This window comes from Notechis scutatus, chromosome 2, assembly GCF_049901735.1.
Source record: "Notechis scutatus isolate UNSWTSFEM ecotype Mainland chromosome 2, rNotScu1.2, whole genome shotgun sequence".
Classification (NCBI taxonomy): Eukaryota; Metazoa; Chordata; class Lepidosauria; order Squamata; family Elapidae; genus Notechis; species Notechis scutatus.
Genome location: NC_142010.1, coordinates 153,854,064 through 153,874,834, shown reverse-complemented (window position 1 = coordinate 153,874,834; position 20,771 = coordinate 153,854,064). Strand labels below are relative to the sequence as shown.

At 39.5% G+C, this 20,771-nt stretch overlaps 1 protein-coding gene across 3 annotated transcripts in view; it reads left to right on the top strand.

The window, feature by feature from the left end:
* CACNA1F (calcium voltage-gated channel subunit alpha1 F) overlaps positions 1–20,771 on the top strand; it is a 57,372-nt gene that overhangs the window by 467 nt on the left and 36,134 nt on the right. For 2 of the 3 annotated variants that reach the window (XM_087956900.1, XM_087956899.1), the window contains exons 2-18: positions 471–732; positions 822–927; positions 2,537–2,676; positions 3,998–4,140; positions 4,646–4,798; positions 5,384–5,580; positions 5,707–5,810; positions 6,433–6,599; positions 8,186–8,266; positions 9,538–9,628; positions 11,153–11,179; positions 11,261–11,421; positions 15,355–15,580; positions 16,431–16,638; positions 18,019–18,139; positions 18,570–18,651; positions 19,388–19,442. In XM_087956900.1, the coding sequence (XP_087813026.1) occupies positions 471–732; positions 822–927; positions 2,537–2,676; positions 3,998–4,140; positions 4,646–4,798; positions 5,384–5,580; positions 5,707–5,810; positions 6,433–6,599; positions 8,186–8,266; positions 9,538–9,628; positions 11,153–11,179; positions 11,261–11,421; positions 15,355–15,580; positions 16,431–16,638; positions 18,019–18,139; positions 18,570–18,651; positions 19,388–19,442 (2,324 nt within the window). The remainder of the gene's footprint in view (positions 1–470; positions 733–821; positions 928–2,536; positions 2,677–3,997; positions 4,141–4,645; positions 4,799–5,383; positions 5,581–5,706; positions 5,811–6,432; positions 6,600–8,185; positions 8,267–9,537; positions 9,629–11,152; positions 11,180–11,260; positions 11,422–15,354; positions 15,581–16,430; positions 16,639–18,018; positions 18,140–18,569; positions 18,652–19,387; positions 19,443–20,771) is intronic. The other variant, XM_087956902.1, reaches the window with a different exon arrangement.

Genomic DNA, 20,771 nt, shown 5'->3' with positions numbered 1-20,771 from the left:
GGGTGTCCAAATAGGACTCAATAAAGGATGGGCAGCTTGCAGTCCTACTGTTAGAAGATTGGACAGAACTTTGCTGTTACAATGGCTGTTTGAAATAAAGTCCTGTCACTCTAGAAAATAAGTTAAAGTAAGGCATTTATGATATAGTTTAAAATTGGAACAGTACCGGAATTACAGAAGTGTATAGATTTGATAGTAAAATCAATAGGAGATATACACTGGGATAGAAATGCAAGAGAAACTTATAAATAGATTGACCTCATAGAGGCCTTCAGCTTGGATTAGTTTTCCAAGCTGAAGCATGCTGTATTGTATTTTACATTAACCACTTCTCTTTTTGCAGATTTTTTTTTTAAAAGAGGAGATTGTTATTTTGCCCCTTCACTCACACTCACACGCAAATTTTAAACAAGAGGATGGGGTCCTAATTAATTCCTTCTGTCTCTTGTCGCCATACTCTTCCTTTGCAGCATTGGGCTCTCCAGAGGCACCACCCCGATCAGCAGCCGAGGCTTTTGTGGAAGCATCAGGCCAGGCCATAGCATGGACGCTTACGAGTGGAGGTTCAGATACTTTGGGCTCTACTGGCAGCCTTGCTCAGAAGAAGCGTCAGCAGCAGAACAAGCATAAGACCCAGGGCTCCAATGTGGTGCACCGTTCACCACGAGCCCTCTTCTGTCTACGTTTGAACAATCCCATCCGCAGAGCTGCTATCAGCATTGTAGAGTGGAAGTATCCTAAACGTGCAAATTAGGAAAAGGAAGGGAGGAGGGTGGGAGGAAAAAATTCCTGTTTGATACCTTAACTTGAATGTCTTCCAGACCTTTTGACATCCTCATCCTTATGACAATCTTTGCTAATTGTGTGGCCTTAGGAGTCTATATTCCCTTTCCAGAAGATGATTCCAATGTCTCCAACCACAACTTGGTGAGTGCCTTTCCTCACGTTATGGGTGGAAACAAAGTAGATGCATGAGCAGTGAGAAGTCTGTGTGAACTTCATTAATGAAACATGGACTTTGCATATCAGACTGAAGATCTGAGTTCCTTTACAACGGTTTAAAGTGTAAAATTGAAATGTGCCTCTGGAAGGCCTCTGGAGCCTGAGAAATTGCTGCTAAACAGACAGTACTGTGTTAGAGGGTTCAATAGGCACCAAAAGACAGATTCCTGCAAATTTAGGAAACCTGACTTTGACTTCTGCTTCCTGGTTCTAATGCTACTGCGTTACTATACTTTTTTCCCAAAAATCCTGCATAACAGCCTCTTCCCTCCTTTCTTAATGGTTCCATCTTTACCTCTTGATTTCTGCCCAAGGCAATACCTTAATGCTAATTAAAACTATTATCTCCTAATAGGCATTAATCTACCCATGTGACTCATGGCAGCTGAGGTGACGATTTCCCCCTCTCCACTGCCAAATCAGATCAAATCAAATCAAAATTTTAATTATGGTCATAGATTAGCATAAAAATACAATTTTTAAAACGAACATATGGTTTTAGATACGCAAGTATCTACAAAACAATTTTTGTATGTAAAGTTTTTATCCCTTTTATAGATTTTTAAAGACTTATTTTAGATTTTATTTTTATAATGTCATTTTAAAAATGTTTTTAACCTTGTGCATATCATATTTTTATTTTTTTAAATTATATTTTTATGCTGGTCTTTTTTATGAGTGTAATAAATATTTTTATTTGATTTGACCCCACTGCACATACCACCTTGTTTCTAGTCACTATAACCAAAAGCTCTCAAATACAGCTGTTCATCTGCTAATTGCAGCTGGGGTCAAGACTAGAGTTGGAGCTCAACTTCCTTGGAATAAATCCCAAATAATCCATTGACAGAAATTCAAAAATACCTGTAAGGTCAGACATCATCCAATTTCCTAGTCTGTTTTGTTGTGTGTGTGTATGTGTGTGAGACTTAAGCATAGAAAGTTGTGCAATTGAAATTACATTTGGTGAAAGGAGAAGTATTTCATAAATTCTGAGGTCGAGGCAGAGTTGTTTTAACCATTTAGTTGGTACTAAATGAAAAGTGAACATTAGCTGGTACAGAAGACTGTGCTGAGACTATATTCTTTTTCCAGCACTTGGAAGAACTAGGATGGAAAAAGAATATGGAAAGAATGGGCGGTGTTCTGTGCTGCAGACCTATGCTTCTTTTTTGCTGTGTGTTATGCTTCCCTCATTTTGGATGGTAGGATCTGGGCAATTTTTGTGTGACAGATATCCGGGATGCTGCGCTTCTGTCATTTGTATCTTCAGTATATCCCTCTCTTCTTTCCTAGCAAGTTCTGTAGAACACTCGTGGTGGTGTTGAACTGAAATATTCCAGAGAAATCCTCGTCATTTTCCCCTGTCTGGAATTTTCAATCCTTTTTAGTGTGGGTTTCCTGGAATCTACAGTTTGGATCTTATAAATTGATTTCTTAGGGACGGCTCTGATTTTGGACTATTTGTCAACACACTTGGTTTCAAACTACAGAATGCAAGTATAACTTGGTGCTATTCCTCCCAAATCTACAGGAGCAAGTGGAATATATTTTTCTCATCATCTTCACAGTGGAAACTTTCCTCAAGATCCTTGCCTATGGTCTGGTCATGCATCCTAGCGCCTATATTCGCAATGGCTGGAATCTTCTTGATTTTGTCATTGTTGTAGTGGGGTAAGTTTTTAAAAACAATATTTATTTTAGCTGAATATATGAGTTTAACTCACAGTGGTCTGATTCGTCAATATAATTTCCAAGTGAAACATCTGTTAATAAAAAAGAAAGAAAAATCTACGGATACATTGAAAAAACCTAGCTTTAGCTTAAGTGGAAAGACATACAGAAGGCAGTGCAAGTCCTGAGCGACTTCTTGTGACTTAAAGAGTTGCAGAGGAAACTTTGTTTGTTATCAGAGTATTATAATTGGAAAAATGCAGCTAACATAATTTTTCCTCCTTACATTTTCAGAGTAAGTCATTCCATTATTTCATAAGAGGCAATAGAGCTGTCTGGATTTTTCTTCTGGTGAAGGCCACAGAGTGGCTTTAATTTAAATAGTATAATGGCTTTAATTTAAAAAGAAGACGTCTCTATCACCTTGTATGACTTGTAATACTGAAATTAGATTTATGCATGAGCATAAATCCTAACACTACATATACACCATATTCCTTGCTTCTTGAAACTGAGGTGACACGTGTGTATATTTTGCATACATCTTGTTTAACAGACTCTGAAGCAGATTGTCTCTTGAAGTGTATTAAAACATGGGCATACACGAGGAGAAGCAAATCGTTGGGAACTAATATAAAAAGGGGCATTTAGGATTGTCATTTTGGCATTAGGTTTATAAAAAAATTTAAAGGGTGGGAGAAAGTAGAACTGGAAAAATTTATAGTATAGCTTCACTGTGAAATTCTTCACTGGAGGCAGGGTCCCACATCATGACTGGCTGTAAGTTGGGGGCAAATACCAGTCCAGTATCTGATTTTTTTTTCATGTAAACAGTGCTGCACTTCAATGGTTAGATGGCCCTAGACATTAGAATCTGAATATGGATCTTTTTAACAATCATACTCTATTGTGTTTTTTATAATCTAGGCAACATGTTTATATTGCAAGTCCATGTATGATATACCATACGCTAAATAAATTAATACAGTAGCTTGTCAAACATTTCTAACACTCAATTGTTTAGATGATAGAATCATTTAAAAATGAATTGATTCTGACAGAAATACACCAACACCTACTCTTAACCTAATTTTCCCCTACTTGAAATGTCTCTAAAATGTGGCCTTAGCTCCCAAAATTATTTAGTGAGCAAAACCATTGGTAGGAATCCTGGAGTTTAAAGTTAACAGATCTTGAGTTACCTAGGTGGAAGTTTGTATAAGGTATCCTAGTGATTTCAGAATGCTGGTGAAAGGAAACTTGGTCCATCATCCTGAAATCAATCTTCCCTGCCTTGTCTTGTCCTTTGTTTTCCCTGTAGTCTCTTCAGCGTCATTCTGGAACAAGTCTCCCACAAGCCTGGGGAGGCCCATCACATGAGTGGGAAGCCAGGCGGCTTTGACGTCAAAGCCCTGCGAGCTTTTCGTGTCCTGCGACCTCTGCGTCTGGTCTCTGGCGTCCCTAGTAAGCATCTCCTGTACTCATACTTCTCAGACATAGGCCTGTGAGGGAAAGGCTGAATAGAAAAAAAAGTCTCTTAGTATGCATTTATATGTTGTGATGCCAAACTCTGCTGACATGCTGACTGTCTCTTATATGACTACACATTATGAACATAATTATATATGAAGTTTAATTAGGTGATATGGAAACAATTGAATTCCATGTTTTCTACAAATCTATATTGTGCTAGGGCAGTATTTCCCAACTTTAACATGGGTGGATTTTAACGGGGGAATTTGTGGCAACTTTAACATGGGTGGATTTTAACAGGGGAATTCTGGGAGTTGAGGTCCACCCATCTTAAAGTTGTCAAAGTTAGTAAACACTGTGCTAGGGGAAAAGAGAAATTTCTCTGTTCAGCACTGTATTCCTGGGATGGGCCAGTTGAAATTGTACCCTTCATGCTGGATGATATTCTTGTGCTCTGAAAAGCTGTTATTGTATCCTAAACGTTTCTGTCTCATAGGTCTGCATATTGTCTTGAATTCTATCATGAAAGCCATGGTGCCCCTTCTGCACATAGCACTACTTGTTCTTTTTGTCATCATCATCTATGCCATCATTGGCTTGGAGCTCTTCATTGGTCGCATGCATAAGACCTGCTTCATCATTGATTCAGGTATAATTCACCAAGTATAGCACAAGTCTGTCAGAGCTATATTTTAAAAACTTCAGATTATATAAGAGGACAGCAAAGATGTAGTTTTCAGAATACCCTTGTTTGCATCCAGTGGTAATCTGTATTTTTACTGTACAGTAGCCCTAGGCAACAGGAAACAGTTCTGTTTCATCCTTGTAGAATAAGGTACAGTATTTGGCTAAATTTTCTGAAATGCAAGTTTTGATTGGAAAGTAATCATTTTGAAGATTATGAAAGATTTCTGTAACACATCTTTTCCTACTTGTTTAAATAATTTTCCACTTCAATTGAAAGATCATTTCAAGATAAGTCATATGTCCTAATCACATGTCTAGATTTTAAAAGTGGTATGCTAATATGTTTTTATGTTGGGTTTAATGAAATTACAGAAATTGTGAGTCAGTTTTATTCATGTGCCTCCTTTGGGTGGTCTAGGGCTAAAAGTATGGTGGGGAGATTTATAAGAGATTTTAGCATACTTTGGAAGTTGATTCAGCTGAGCAATAAATCTGTTAGATGATCCTGTTTCTCTCATCACTGTGATTCATCTTCTACTTGTTGCAGATCTGGAGGCTGAGGAAGACCCGTCACCTTGTGCTTTTTCTGGACACGGTCGGGAATGCACAGTAAACAATAGCGAATGTCGTGGCAAGTGGGATGGACCCAATGGTGGAATCACCAATTTTGACAACTTCTTTTTTGCCATGCTTACTGTCTTCCAATGCATTACCATGGAAGGTTGGACTGATGTTCTCTACTGGGTAAGTTAAGTCCTTCTGGGCAAAGGAATAGAAAGCTCCTCTGTTCATACTTCCTTGTAGTAATTCATACAATTCAGCCTCTCTTGATGTATGATTCCTTAAGTATTTTTTGTTTGATTATTCCAGATGCAAGATGCAGTGGGTCATGAACTGCCGTGGGTTTATTTTGTCAGCCTTGTCATCTTTGGCTCTTTCTTTGTGCTTAATTTGGTTTTGGGTGTGTTAAGTGGGTAAGTCAGATTTGGAACATTGGACACGTGACCAGAATGTATTTATCTTCCTTGATAGAGAAAAAAAGCATCCAAACTGAAGTTTTCACATCTGCTTAAATTACGCAAACATTTTTTTACACATTTGTGCCTGCTTTGTCTAATTTATCCTACTTTTGTTCAATATGAATCAAGGGCAAAGAACTGCAGTAAGCAATGTCTGGAACTCTTGCCTTTTGAAATCTTTTTCAGATTTCAGCAAATATGGCTTACACATTTTCAAGTCTAGCTATGGGGGCTATAATGTGGTTCTGTGTACTTTTGCATTTTTAAAACAGCCTTCTTTCTCATTAGAAAAACCCTAAAGGGTCTAGAATAAAAAAGAAAATCAGTAGAAAAAAGTAACAGGTAATGTCCCTGTTCTCATCATCCAATTAAACATGAGACACATGAAGGAAGAGGTCAGGAAAAATAATTGGACTACAGCTAGGACATTTGAATTATAAAACAGGTTCAGGAAACAAGGTCCAAAGTTAATACTCTGCACATAATAGCTAGCTGCATCAAAGGCAAGGAGGGCCTTCATAGAAATTTTCAGATGTTGTCCAAACAGTCAACTAATTTGACCTCTTTCCATCCAAAGGGAATTCTCTAAGGAACGAGAGAAGGCAAAAGCCCGGGGAGACTTTCAAAAGCTACGAGAGAAACAACAGATGGAAGAAGATCTGAAGGGCTACCTGGATTGGCTCATGCAAGCAGAAGACATTGAACCCGATGAAGAAAAAGATGAGACAAGTGAAAAGCATACTTGTAAGAGCTTTCAGGACCATTCTTGCCAAGCTCCCTCCCTTGTTTGCCAGAGTCTGTACTTCGCTGTTCTAGAAATGGTTTAGTTAGCAGCCTGGATGTTACCATCTGTAACAGCTCTATATGAGGGGATTAGAGAGGAATCAATCCAAGCCACAGCAATGCAAGATTAGCGGAAAAGCCAACTGAACTGCCAGCTTGAAAAGGAATTCTGATTGGGATGAGGAGGGCAGAGGACTCCAATGTGAATGTGTTGGGATACATAGTTGAGATTGTCATTTACTTATTTATTCTGAATGCTTTTGTGCTGCTTCGGTTGTGTGAATGTACAGTAAATAGCATACAGCAAGTTCACTGTGAGCGGCACATGCCAGCTTAGTCCCAGGAATAGAGTTAGTGGAGAATAGGGCAGAACAGGCTGATAGCTTGGTGGTTTCTGTTTCTTCATGTTGCATCAATTGTTTCTTTCTCACCCTAATGGCAGTTTGGTTGCAGTAAGAGACACAGTGGTTGTGCTCTTCCCTTTGGCAGAGCCCAGAACTGGCCAATTAGTGGCAGCTTTAATTTCCTGTAGCTATAATTTGTAGCCTGAGAAAATGGCATTCAATTCCAAGAATCCATCTCCTGGTGCCAATTAATTCACTGGAGCTGTATCAGCTGCTTTGGGTTCATTGAACAAGTGTTGAGAGCAGAGGAGAGAAATGAAGGTTACTTTTTCTGTTCAGCCCATCAAATTGCATTTCTCTCAATTGAAACAAGTTTCAGGGATCTCATTCCAAAAATGAACGCTAATATGTTGCACAGTGGTCCCACAATACAGAGAAATTGCTAAAGTTCCTCACTCGCTTTTTACAAGGCATTTAGAAAATATTTTTAGTAAAATGGAAATATTTTTCTTAACAAACAGACAATAGTACAGTTGTCTCAAGCATAGTTCTTTTCAGTGCTACTTACTGTGTCTTTTTAAGGAGATTTTTTTTAAAAAAAAATTATAATGAAAAAAGTTTACAATGAAATAAATTCTTCAGCAACTTTCAAAAGAAGAACAGCACAGACTCTTTCTTCTTTAAGTAATAAAATATGTTTTATTACATTTAATCAAAAGTTGATTAAATATGTAATAAATGTTTTAAAAGGCACATTTAAGCAGCATGCACCTCCCATTTTATATTATGCTAATCAATATGTATAGAATTTAGAGGAACAGACACAAACCAAATGGAATCATAGAGTTGCAAGAGACCTTAAATGTTATCTAGTCAAAGCCTTGTTTAGTTCAGGATCCAAATTCATTCTCCATTTGAAGACCTCTAGTTATCACTACTCCAATGGGAAGAGACTTGGGGTAATGACAGCTGCTTCTAGTCTTGAAATTCCAAGCTCTTTAGTTCTAATGGCTTGGAAAGAAATGGACAAGGCATTTGTAAGGAGGGTTCACCACATTTCTTTTTTTTCTGTCATCTGGCTCTCATCGTTTATTGTTCTCCATCCATTCCCACACATTTTGTTCCTAAATAATTCCCTTTCCTATTGATCCCTCCCTTCATGTTTTTCCAATCTTTCTCTCATCTGTGCCTTCTTTGTGGAAGACATTACTGTGGCCGACCTGATGGAAAAGAAGAGGAAGAAGAAATGGTTCAAGCATAGCAGTCATTCCTCCGACAGCCACAGTAATTTTCAATGTTTTCTTACTCCTTTGTGTCCATGCTTAGTTTTCTTTAAGGGCTAAGCAGAGAAAGCCCTCGATACTCTGTTTCCACCTCATTCCTTATTCTATAGAATGAAGTCTGTTGATTTCACATGCCTATTTGGTAATTATGCTGAGGAATTTTATTTTTATTTCTTTGTTTTTGGTTGATTATTGGATTTTTCTTACTCTATGCCCTTATGGCAATTCTTTATCCAAATGTTTTTCTCTCTGACTGAATTTTCCTATCTATTTCCAATTGCCACAATGTGTCTTTCCTTTCCCTATGGCATAATTGCAGCGATAGGATACTCTTTGCCAGTTTCCGGGTCTGCTGGTCAAACAGGATCCATGATTAATAGGAGGGTGATATCACAGTCCCTTCAATCTGCAGTATCTCATTTAAGAAACTCGGGCTCATCCAATCTTCACAGAATTGTGATCTATTATTTATAAAGTTTCTGATTACATTTTTTAATTCAAAAAGGTAATAGAGGAACAGATGAAGGGATAAAAAGGCTTTTGACTCTTTAAATAATTAATAATTAATTAAAATTAGTAGGTATGTACTATACTTCCACTGCAGAAGTAACATTGTAAAAGCTGATGAAACCCTCTACTTATATCCATCCATTTAATGCCCAAAGGCAAAATAGCACTGAAAAGTGACTTACAACCAGTCCTTGCACTTATGACTACCGGCATGTATTTGCGATGATTGCAATGTTTTCAGGGTCATGGGATCACCACTTGTGATATTCCCAGTGAGACAATGGAGGAAGCTGGATTTGCTTAACAACCGCTTAACAACTATAGTGATTAACTATGGCACAAGTTGTAAAATTCGGCACAACTCCCCTAGCAATGCTTTGGTTAGCATTGGAAATTCTGATGCCAATTGTGGTCATATGTCGAGGACTACCTGTATTAAGCATATAAGATAGTATAGCTGCATTCATTCCTGAATATCTGGAAAATATAATGTCATTTGAAAGAGAATTTAAGCTGATTGTTTATGTTGCCTTGAAAATTTGCAATTTTTAAAAAAATCTGAAAAGTCTGTTCATAGAAGGTCAGTGTATTTACTATCTCCCTTCTGCATATCGTAAAGGCATGAAACTGGGGGTCTGAGGAAGAGTCAGTCCTACGGTTTCAATGGTGGCAGGTGTCTTTGGGAACAGAAATACTGCAGGAAGAACTTGGGATTATTCCCCTCCCGCCCAAAAAAAACCTCATCTGCTTTTCTCTCCTCAGCCAGTCTTCCTGCCAGCGAAAGTACCTCAGTCAACACGGAGAACGTTGAAGATGAAGAGCACCTTCGGAGCCACTGCTATGATGTGTGTTTGTGAGTTTGCCTGGCCACAGAGAGGAGGGCTGGGAGCTGCAGGACAATGCTAATTATTAGTGTTCTACAGACCAAGTTAATTCTTCTAGGAAGCTAATGGGGAATCCAAAAGGTTGCCCCCTTTTGCCTCCCCCCCTCCCCCCCCATTTGAGTATCTTCTCTGCTGGGGTAAGAGTTTTTGGGATTGGGTTCCTGGCATTTCCAAGTGAAAGGATATCAGAGTGATGGACTGAGAAAGCAAAGTCCCTAATCTGTTTTCAGTCTTCCATTGTCGGACCAAGTCCATCTAAGTCCTTCAGAGATGCTCTAAATTTTAAGATCAAGTGTTTAGGTTCCACTCTAGTCTGAATAAGATAAGCAACCAACATCTAAAACAGAGGTGTCCAACCGTGGCAACTTGAAGACTTAAACTCCCAGAATTCACCATCTAGCTGGCTGGGGAATTCTGGGTGTTGATGTCCTTAAAGTTGCCAAGCTTGGACACACCTGATTTAGAAGATGATTCTTTAAGTGACAGATTGTTTGACTTTATATCTGATAACTGATCAGATTTTAATTTTTAATTTTAATTTTAAATTGATTTTAGTTGTTACTATTTTTAATATTCTTGCCTGCCTTGAAGAAATCCTCTAGAGAATGCTAATTTCTCCTAAGCTTGCATCTCATGTCTCTGATTAAATCCTGCTTCAATAAGCACTTCTTACTGCAGACTGAACTCCTCCCTCTATTAACTAATAGACCAGTTAAGCAAATTTGCTGAGCAAATGGACATGCTGAATATATGGCCTCCTTGCTGAAGCCTACTTGTGAAAAATCTCTGTCCAAAGTTTCTATCTCAGAGGTGTCACTTTGTTTTGTTCTTTCCTATTTTTTTAATAGCATACTGACTTCTAGAAAAGTAGCCTGCATATATGATAATGGGAAAAATTTAAGTCTCTATTCATGTCATTAAAATGTCTTTGTCAAACTGCATTTTTCTACCTGCAAGCCAAAGGTCAGTAATCTCTTTAAATAGGAAGGGGAGGCAAGGCAGCAACTCATCCTGCTGGACAGATGGCAACCTGTAGAAGACCTTTCACTCATTCCACTGAAAGGAGTAGGCTCAAATGTTCAGCCTTTTGTGGAAGGCTCTGGGTTGGAGAGAAAAGGGGGAAGGAAATTGAAATGTTTTACCATATAGAGACCTTAGGCCATCCATACTTTGCCACCCAAAACTTTGCCATCCAAAATGTGCAGCTGAAAATCACCATTCTGCTAACAAATTTTAAGGGGTCTTAAATAGATGACAGAGGAGCTGCATGTGGTCATGGATTGCCACCCCTGTGGGAGGACAGCCAATTTTTTAAAAAATGGTTCTTGATTCTGTATTTTGAAAAGATGTTCTAGGGTGTATTAATGATTTGTGGAATTTCATTTGGAACTATTTCCATAGCATCCCAGATAGATTTGTAACTTCTCTTTGAGTCTTTCAGCTTTAACTGAAGAATTCATTTTGAGTTTTTATTACATTTCTATTTTTCACAGAGGAAAGCTTTCCAAGACCAAATTTGGGTGAGTATAACAGCTTGGCTTTTCATTCTTGCCTGGCCCCAAGGCTGTTCAATAATTTTTGTTCTTCCTTTTGTGCCCCAGCCGCCATGTACAGCGCATCAACCGACTTTTTCGGAAGAAATGTCGTTTGGCTGTCAAATCTGTCTCTTTCTACTGGATGGTTCTACTCCTTGTGTTTCTGAATACCCTCACCATTGCTTCTGAACATTACAGGCAGCCTTACTGGCTCACCCAAATCCAAGGTGACATACAAGACACAGTAAATAGAGACAACCTTAAACAAGTGAGATTTGTCCAGAGGGATTAGAGCTGCTTTGGATAGTCATACGGGAAATGAATTTTTCAACACAGGGCCGAGAAGCAGGAACTCATTGTTTTGAATTCAGTTTGAGACACAGTTGATTGGAGGGAGGAATACCTGTAGCAGATTACACATATTTTATCCCCAATTACAGATATAAACTGCAGATTTTCATCATCCTCTTTTTTAAAACAATTTTAGTATTAGTTATACAGTTTATTTATTTATTTGTAACATTTATATAACACCCCATCTTGTACTAAACTTTGGGTGGCTCACAACCAAAAGATAAAGCAACATCTGTGTAAAATAAAAAAATATTCAAAACAAAACAAAACAAAGCCTATAGCAGCCCACAATAAATTCATCTTCTCAATCTCACCCTATCCCAGTGCTTGCTGGGGGAAAGCCAAGTCTTAAGTGGATCTTTTTGGAAGATTGAATGGGTGGGGGCCTGCTAGCTTCAGGGGGAAGGATGTCCATAGGACAGTGGCTGCCACAGAAAAGGCATGCTCCGTAGTTTTCATAAGATGGCAATACTTAAAGACAGGGACTAGGAGTGTGCAAATCTAGTAGGGCGGTCAAATGTCTTTAGGGAGAGGTGGTTCTGCAGATAACTTAGTCCTGCACCATATAAGGCTTTAAAGGTAATAACCAGCATCTTGAATTGCATCTTGAAAGAAACTGGGAGCCAGTGCAGCTCATGCAACAAGGATGAAATGTGGGTAAATATAGGGGCATCCATCATTGCTGCATTCTGGGCCACTTGCAAATTCTGGGTTGTCTAAAAGGACAGCCCCATGTACAATACGTTGCAGTTATCCAAATGGGAAGTGACTAAGTCATAAGTGACCAGCAGCAAGGCCTTCTGGTCCAGCAAAGGGCTCAATTGACACACAAGACAAATTGGTGAAAAGGTCTCCCTAGCCACAGCTGCTACCCACAAGTAGGTGCCGTGAGTCCAGGGCAATCTCCAGATTGTGCACAAGTTCTGTTGGGGAAGGGCCAGCCCATCCATAGTTAAAGAAGGACTATCACCCAGGCCTCGAAGACCAAAATCCCAGAGCCTCTCCATCTTTCCAGGGTTAATTTGAAGTTTGTTTCTCCATATCCAGACCCTGAATTTATTGCAGGCTGCCAATTTGTCTTATAACTGAGCAGGTTTACCCCTAAAAATTTCCTTTCCTCCTATTATGTTATATTGTCCCATTATAAATTGTTCCATGTCTTATGACAGAGGGCAAGGAGACAGTATATAGTGCATAAGACAGAAATTCTGCTATCATGTCAGGTGTTGTTATTTTCCACTTCACTCCTTTTGTATATAGCTAGTATGTGAAATGCACTTTTCTGGTGGTATTCATTATGTCTGAAAAAAAGTAATTTTGCTTTTCTTTATGAGCCAAAGAACCCACCTATATGCATATGGGTTGCGCAAAGTTGCTTGCCACCTTAAGTAGGGTGAGGTGGGGGGGTAAAGAACAAAACTTCCCATGTGAATCACTTTGAAACTCTTATATGATGTGAGACAGACTCTAAGCACTATTATCATTTCCCTTCTGTTGTTTAATGCATCTGTACTGGAATCCCCTGCATTTCCTGCAAGTATAGTTCTGCTGTTTGTTAGATCCCAGATTGAGGAAGCTATGTATTAATTTGCCTCTTCCTGCTGAAGCTGCCATGCCAACCTGTCTGACAAATTGCCAGTTGGCCATTTCTCTGTGTTGATTATTTCTCCCTGTAGGCTTGACAAAAATGCATTAAGGGCAATAGATTTAATTCCAGTCTGCCCCAAATTATAGCACATGTAGACATATGCTATTCTCAGCTGTCAAGATCATGGGGAAGGTTGGGAAAATATCCTCTCTCTTCTTCTTTTTTTTCTCTACCCTAGTGAAATATAGACAGTCCCGGTTAACAATGGTAAGTGGGACTGGAATTTCCATCGCTAAGTCACGCAGTTGTCAATACAACATCGTGTGACCATATCACTTGGTGACAGCAATCCTGGCAGTCCCCATTGCCATCATTAAATGAGAGTCACAGGTCATTAAGCAAGGCCCTCCTTGCAACTTCTTGTTGGCTTCCAACGAGCAAAGTCAATGGGGAAGCCAGCAGGAAGTTGCAAGGAGGTACAGTATCTCAGGATCAAGTCCAGAAATGAGATGGTGAGATCCAACTGAGTCCAGTTCTTTACTTGCTTGTAGAATCTTGCCAAACTAAAGGTATGACTTTCTAAGCTTCATCCTGAGAAATTCTAGGGTGTGGTTGCCCTGAACTTCTTTTCCCTTCCCCCTTCCAACTTGGGATTGCACGGTCTCTTGATCAGATCTCCTTTTGGGAGCGTTCTGGCAAAATCCACTTCCTCATAAGGTTCTAGGCTGGGGTGACTGCTGCTGGGGATGGGAGGGTGCACAAGCAGGGGCCAAGGCTAGTATGATGCCCCAGCTGCCCCAAGCCTAGCACCGCAGTGCAAGGAACCAGTCATAGCCACCCTGTGTTCTGCCAGGGTGGCTATGGCTGGTACTTTGCACTGTGGTCCATAGGCTGTGCTAGCTGCTCTTTGCCCCATCTACTTGCTCCTGCTGATAATGAGACACATCCAGCCTGGCCCTTCACGAGGCAGCTGTTGGCTACACGAGGCCCACTTCTTATAGTGTTATGAGGAAACTTCTGGAGAAAAGTAGGCCTTCTGCAGCAAAAAGCTGCCTCATGAATGGCCATGTCAGACCTGCTTTGTCAGCAGCAAGAATAAGACAGTGAAGGTCAGCTAGGAGTAGTGGAGTGCAGCAGGCCAAAAAGGCAGAGATTGTGGAGGAAAGCGGTGGGGAAGTGACTGTTGAAGCGCACCCTGCAGTTGTAAATATAGGTGAGCTGCCAAGGGTCCAGATTTTCATCATGTCACCGTAGCGGCACTCCAACAGCTGTAACTTTGAGAATTAAGTGGAAATATATCTGTTCGGTGCTGTTGTAACTTCAAATAGTTGTTACGTGAGGATGACTCATATTTTTTATTTTTATGTTATTGTTCTTTAAATATGCAGAGCTGAGAACAAGCAGTATGATATCTAGTGTACTGTGAGACTTCAGATGAAATATTACACAATAGGAGCAAAGGTTTGATTAGTCCTCTCCCAGAGAATATACTCTGTTGCGTTCCATATGGTGACTCTGTACTTTTATTATTTCTTCAGTCTTTGTCAGAGATTGTCCTTTAAAACTTTTATTTTTGACGCTAGAATTTTCATCAAAATCAGTACTAGATACAGTATGGTCTTAGCCAGATGGCTGAGGAAGGCCCCTTTAACATGGTAAAAATAATACAACCATTGTACAATTATGACCACAATTGAGCCCCAAAATTATGTTGCTAAGCGAGAAATTTCTTAAATGAATTTTGCCCCATTTTATGACTTTTCTTGTCACATTTGTTAACTGAATCACTGCATTCATTAAATTAGTAACATAGTTGCTAAATGAATCTGTTTTCCCCATTGACTTTGCTTGTCAGAAGGTTGCAATAGGTCATGTGACCCCAGGGCTCTGTAACCATCATAAATGTGAGTCAGTTGTCAAGCATCCAAATATCATGTGACCACGGGGATGCTGCAATGGTCATAAATGTGGAAAATGGACATAAGTCACTTTTTTTCAGTGCCATTGAACTTCAAACAGTCACTAAATGAACTGTTGTAAGTCGAGGACTATACAATTATCATAGCCATAGCCTCTTTTGAAACCCAGTCTTAAATAAAATACCTTAATCTCCTTTATTAGAAGCAGAAACTTTTAATTGTTCTGCAGCTTTTCCACAGACTGAAATGACCCACCGCACAGTTTGAGAATTTCTGCCCCATACCTTTTGTTCTTGCAGCTTATGCTAACAAAGTATTGTTGTCACTGTTCACCCTGGAGATGCTGCTGAAGATGTACAGCCTAGGCCTTCAAGCCTATTTTGTCAGCTTCTTCAATCGTTTTGACTGTTTTGTGGTATGTGGTGGGATTTTGGAGACTGTCCTGGTAGAATTCGAGATCATGCAAGCCCTTGGAATCTCCGTGCTCCGTTGTGTCCGCCTCCTGCGAATCTTCAAAGTAACCAGGTAAGGAAAGTGCCATTAGCCAGGGATAAAGCATTCACTCAGATTGCTTGACTTAATAACATTTACTTATGATATATACTGAAATTTCCATCGGAGAAGATTATTTGAATATGCTATTGCTGCTACTGCTGCTGCTACTACTATTCTTCCAGTTCCTTTATAGTTAAATGCAGCTGACAGATGATATACTAAGTGGGATTGTCTGGCTTTCTAGAGGATATGGAAATTGGAAACATGAAGGGACCTTGAACCATCAGTGTCAAGTATTTCCTGTGTTTACAAAATAGTTTTTTTTATGGTCTATAGCATGCAAGATTAAGCACAAAGCATGTTGAATTCAACCCCACTAAGTCTGAGACTTACTTTCAAGAAAACAAGTAGAGATTTTAGCCTGAGTCACTCTTGTAGAAAAAGATATCAAGATTTTAAAAAAAAAGATGCATAAAAGGTAGATAATTTGAACCCAAAATAGGAAATAATTATGTAGAAAATAATTTTCATGTAAGACTTAACCATTCTTCAGTAATGCCCTAAGAAAAAAATTAAAACAATTGAAAGACCTAGGTCGCCAATATACAGTTTTTTGACAGCTGCTATATTGTAATTCTAGCTAGCAGAACTACTGTGGAGAAGTAGTGAGAGATGTTGATAATTTAGTAATACATGGATAGCTAAACCTTTTCCTAGCTGCCTGATATCCAGGCAGTTTACAACACTGTTTTATTTCTGTGACTTCCCTGTCACAGTGGCTCTCAAAAGCTATTCTATAATTCTGACTTAACCCGTGACTTCTAAAGATGGATGTTCCATGCTACTCAGCTTGCTTACTTTTCCATGGCTTACCTTCTAGGCATTGGGCCTCCCTGAGCAACCTTGTGGCTTCTTTGCTGAATTCCATGAAGTCCATTGCCTCCTTACTTCTACTGCTGTTCCTCTTCATTATCATCTTCTCCTTGCTAGGCATGCAACTCTTTGGTGGCAAATTTAACTTTGATGAGACTCAGACCAAACGCAGCACCTTTGACACTTTCCCCCAAGCCTTGCTCACTGTCTTCCAGGTAAAAGGCTACACATGATGCCAATGGACCAGAACCTTTAAGAAGATGATTAAGGGCCAGTACCACCATTTCTAGGTGGCGTTCTAAGACGTTTTCAGTTACAGTTCTCACAGTCTGTTGCTATCGGCCATGCTACCTGGTGCTTTGGGGAGTTGACATTCCCTGTTCTGACTTAGAGCCTGAATGACTCGTGTACTTCCTAGAGTTAGTGAAAACACTTTCTTTGGTCCTGATTCTTAATGAAAAAATATATGAGATGTGATTCATATGATTAGTTATTTTGTGAATGACTTTCAAGAAATAGATGCCAGGCATCCGGCTGCTAGTAATACTTGTCTCTAAATTTTAGGCTGAGAAAATATTATTCTTAAAGCTATTCAAGAATTAGCACTATCTCAAGGTTTGGGAAATAGCAATGGCTTTTAGGAAAATGGTTCCCTAGACTTATGAATCATTTTAGGAGCAACTTCAAATTTCTGTACGGTTGAAGCCTAGCTCTTGAAAAAAGCTTAAGAGAATAGTCAAGGAAACAACATTGCATAGGTTTACTGACATATTGTAATCGACCTCAGGTATAAATACTCAGCGTTGCATGTTAGAATTTTAATAGGTGTACATTTTGGATGGAGGAGTATACTTGCTTACACTTAGGTAAGTCCAGGAAGTTCTCTTTAAAAGTATTATAATCCAATTGGCTTCTCCTTGATGTACTCCAGAACTGAAATTAAATCCCGAAAGGAGAAAAAAAACACCACTTGGAACATAAACATTTCAGAGCAAAATGTGTGGAGGCAGCTCTATTAACTCTGCTTACATAAAGTTCTGTCTCTTCTATATACTCACCCAAGCTGGCCCTGCCTTTGTCATCTCTGCTTCAAACCTGAAATGCATAAACCTAAAGAAATTAAAGTTCTTTTTTTTTCCTCGCATGCTTGGCAACATTAAATATAAAAAAGCAACATTTTGCTGCCAGAAGTAATTATTTGTCCTGATTTCTTAATGGATTTTAATATGAAGAAAGCAAAGCTGGTTATGCTTAAGAGAATATTGTTTTACTGGGTCTGAGGATATAATTAAAGTTTGTGTTATATACCCACCGTTCAAATGTTAACGTGTGGAAGAGCTAACAGATAGTTGCTAATAATCCAAGTGAGCCAGGAGAGTATGTGACTGAAATAGCTCGGAATTACCTCCTGCCATTCACAATCATCTTTAAATTGTGAATTTATACCAAACAGAACCAGGATTCCAAAATACCTCCTCACTGGATCAAGACTAGTATTTGTTCACTACAAGATTGTGAGAAGTTCTTATTGGGGAGGGGTTATAGAATTGTCTAATCTGCTGTTGCTCTTTTCCCTGTCCAACTGTGAAATATAGATACTGACAGGGGAAGATTGGAACGCAGTGATGTATGATGGGATCATGGCCTACGGTGGCCCCTATTTTCCCGGCATGCTGGTCTGCATCTATTTCATCATTCTCTTTATTTGCGGCAACTGTATCCTTTGACCCTGCTGTTGGCAGTGATATTATTTGCATGTTAAGGCCAGGAGAATTATGAGAGGTTTCTCTAGTGCTAATTAATGTATAAATTACTTACTATATGTCAGTCTCACCCACCCTTAATTCTCTTTGGGAAGCAGATCAAAATGTTGATCACCTTTTAAGAGCTTATATTGAGTTCCACTATAACAAAGGATGGCTACATAAAGTCCTAGGCTCAACTTTTATGGGCCTTGTGGCTTAAATGCTCAAGCCTTTTGTTAGCAATCAATTTAGTTCTTTGAAGGAGCAATCCATCTTTAATTTGGAAGTCCCTACTTGAGAAAGAAAGAGAAGACTACAAAACTGTTCTTCAGGTGTCTTCAAATTGAATTAGGACTGTTTCCTCTTATATCAGATTGTTTTCTCTAAACTTCTCACCTCAGATATCTTACTCAATGTCTTCTTGGCTATTGCAGTGGACAATCTTGCTGATGGAGACGATATTAATTCCTCCAAAGAAGAGAAGTGAGCATAACCTAAGTGAGGGCAGGATAGGAAAGAAATTCAACTTTCAGGGGTCCCCAAACTTGGCAACTTTAAAACTTGTGGACTTCAACTCCCAGAATTCCTAAGTTAAAGTCCACAAGTCTTAAAGTTGCCAAGTTTGGAGACCTCTGGACTAGATAATAGCTGTTTGATTTGTAACTTTGTAAAATTGTTTGTTTTACTGCTATAAACCAGTGGTCCCCAACCTTTGTGGCTTGGCACCTGGCAGCCTGGCTGGGGAAGGTGGGGAGAGGGAGGAACTGGGCCACATGAGTGGTGGGCCAGCATGCATACGTGTGCGTACAACTTGACTTGCGCGAGAGGTGGGCCGGTGCACACACGTGCATGCACGGCAGCCCACCAGTTGTGCAAACTGAGCTGCATATATGCACATTGGCCCAGCGCTTCTGTGGCCTGATTCCAAATAGGCCGCAGCCCAGTAGTGGCTGTGGTCCAGGGTTTGGGGACCATCATGTAAGGGCATTTGTATTGCAGTAGGATTGTTTAAGTAAAAGTTTGGAATGTACAGTTCTCCAATTTAAGAAAGCAATACATACAAGAAGTGTTTCATTAAATGAGGTTCGAATATAGAAGAATACTGAGAAGCTCAGATGGCAAATGCAAGATAAAATCTAATGACTTCCTTTCCTTTCCTTTCCTTTCCTTTTTGTCCTCTAACATTTTTCCCACCAATGCCTTTCTTGTTGTAATGCAGACAGGCACCAGCAGAGGGAGAACAGAACGAAGAGGAAGAGAAGAAAACACTGAAGGTGAGAGGTCCAAACTTAGGTTCTGATTCAAGTTCCCTGGATACAGTACAGTGGTGGGATTCAGGTTTTTTTACTACCTGTTCTGTGGGCGTGGCTTGGTGGCCATTGCAGGGGAAGGATACTGTAAAATCTCCAGTTAGAAGTGGTATTTGCCAGTTCTCTGAACTACCCAAAATTGATACTACCGGTTCTCCAGAACGGGTCAGAATCTGCTGAATACCACCTCTGATACAGTAGCTATAAATATCAATAAGGGAAGTGTTTCACATTTTAATGTTTTTTCCCCCAATGTGATTCCCTCCAGAAGTATGGACTCCAGGCAGCCTAGAAATTGTAAGACAAGTGTTAATACGTTTTATGTTAGGCACGGGTATCAGCTACATCTGGTTGGAAACAGCAGCATTGCAACAGATACCTTCTCAGATTTTGTTAGTTTCGGGTATTTTCCCACATCATTATAGTTGTGCTTTTAAAGTTGTAGCGACATTTTGGCAGGATCTCATCTGCCATCATCAGGCTTCTGTATTGTGTTCATCTGTGAGTCAGGCTTTCACAGCCGTTTCTGTTTTAAATTTGGTGCTAGCCTACTGCTGTGTTAGAATGGTTTTTTCTTCATCCTGATTGGTTGGGAGTCTTGGTCTGTGTTTATTAGTCTTGGAGTTTGCTGTGTTCTGCTTGATTGGTGTTTCTAATATCTTCTGTCTGTTTTGTAGCTTTTTTTGTCTTGATTGGCTGGCAACATTGTGTTTCCTGTATTGGAGGCTTTTAGTGTGGCTTGGCTTCGAGTAAATGGATGGCTATCATTTATTAGGAAGCTAGGTTTCATCTGGGTGGCTGATTGGGGTATGTTTGAGCTGGAGGTATGTGGGGGGTGTCTGTTTGTGCCCAGGTGTTTGCTTGGCTTGTGGTGTGGAGATTTTTTTGTTTGTGAGTGCAGGCTTCCAGATAATTGACAGTCTGGTGGAGTCATCTCTTCTATTCATGCTTTCAGGTCTTTTTTCAATCTCTATGGCTTCTCTGATAATTCTGCAGCTGGGGTTTTCTATAATGGCTAGGGTTTTGGTGCCATTGAAGTCGATGCTATGACCTGTGGCTTTCATGCGTTCTGTGGGCATCTCTCCTTTCTCCAAAGACATTTCTGCATTGTTGGTCTATGTGTGTATTTTGGACAATTTCTGTGTGCCTTCCACAATCTAAAATCAGCCTTATTGTTGGCAAGATTTCCACCTTTTTACCAAATTCAACCCAACCATATTTATTACACGATAGGGCATACTTCAGTCTTTGATATTATGCTATCCAGATAGAGTAAGTTAGAAACAACTAATT